Here is a 1,246-nt window from a genome sequence, read left to right on the forward strand (position 1 = left end):
CCGCCCCCACGAGCCTCTGCCGCCCATCCCGACCAACAAGCGGCACCGCAGTCTCGACCGGCGGCGGCAGGAGTTCCACGAGGGCATGCTGCTGGATGCTCTACTCCAACTCTACCCGCGGGTGGGAAGTGTCGAGCCGCCGCATCGCCGCCAGATCCCCAGCATTACGCAGAGGATTCAGTGCTTATCCCCCACGCCGGGGCCCTACGAGACAGTGCCTGTGTTGGGACATTTAGCGACTTTTCGACCGGTGCCTAAACCCTACTCGCAGGACTCGGCGTTTGGCTCGGATTCGGGGTATAGCAATCATACGAGTGGCACGAGGGGCTCCAGCAGGGGCAGGAGGGACCCCAGGAGGCTCTCGCAGTTGAGTGCAGACTTGGCTCTCACATAAAATTTGTGGTTTGTGACGTGCAATGACTGTACTTATTAGGGTTTTGTATTACCAAAGTAATGGTTGCGAGCGAATCGAATTGAATTATTGGAAAGATGTACAAATACAATTGTTTAAAGCGTTTAAAGTGTGTGTAAAAAATGATAAGTACACAAGTGAAGACCAAATATACATGGTGTTTCAGAACTCGCGGCTTAGAGAAAAACAGAAACATAGAAAAAATGTTTACAAAATTCTTTGTATAAAAATTTGGAAGTTATAGAAGTTTAAATTTTGCACTTTGTCTCAATTTTTTTCTGCTGGAAAAATGTGTGTTTTTCTATGTTTTTTGCTGCAGGCTATTAGAAGAGGAAACAGGGAAGCTGTAAATTCATTCATGGTAATTTTAATAAAGGAAGTTGGCATTTCCGGTTTTCTGAATTAATTTGAAAACAATGTCATTAAACGTCAACACAAAAATCGTCTAAGAAAATTTAGAGACGAAACACCAAAAAAGAAACAAATTCGGTACCGCTAACAGTTTTTAGAAATTTGGAAACAAATAATTTGCAAGCAGGAAGTTAGAAAAAGGGCTCGTTAAAATGTAGACGCAATTTGTAATGCAGGTTTGCTAAACATTCTCAATTTTTAGCAAGAAATTGACATGAATACAAAATAAACATGAATGAGAAAGAATCTCGGAAGGAACGCAATTAAATTAGTGTCTTGTGCATCGTTTTTGAGGAACGAGTTGAAAAAGTAACAATTTTGAAACTAAAGCTGAAGAAGAATTTCTAAATTGCAGCAACTTTGAGCTCATTTCAATAAATTACACAAATTTTTTTGCCAATCATCATAATACCTACTTGTATC

The 1,246-nt window shown here is 41.2% G+C and overlaps 1 protein-coding gene across 1 annotated transcript in view; it reads left to right on the forward strand.

Moving 5' to 3' along the window:
- LOC123011558 overlaps positions 1-689 on the forward strand; it is a 43,834-nt gene extending 43,145 nt beyond the window's left edge. Inside the window, 1 exon segment of the mRNA XM_044409058.1 lies at positions 1-689. This exon segment is cut by the window's left edge and continues 66 nt beyond it. Within this exon segment, the coding sequence (XP_044264993.1) occupies positions 1-394 (394 nt within the window). The 3' untranslated portion in view covers positions 395-689.
- Positions 690-1,246: the final 557 nt, after the last annotated feature.

Source organism: Tribolium madens, unplaced genomic scaffold (assembly GCF_015345945.1).
Source record: "Tribolium madens isolate multiple individuals breed KSU strain unplaced genomic scaffold, Tmad_KSU_1.1 Scaffold_91;HRSCAF=231;Tcas5.2_LG7, whole genome shotgun sequence".
In the NCBI taxonomy this organism is placed as follows: domain Eukaryota; kingdom Metazoa; phylum Arthropoda; class Insecta; order Coleoptera; family Tenebrionidae; genus Tribolium; species Tribolium madens.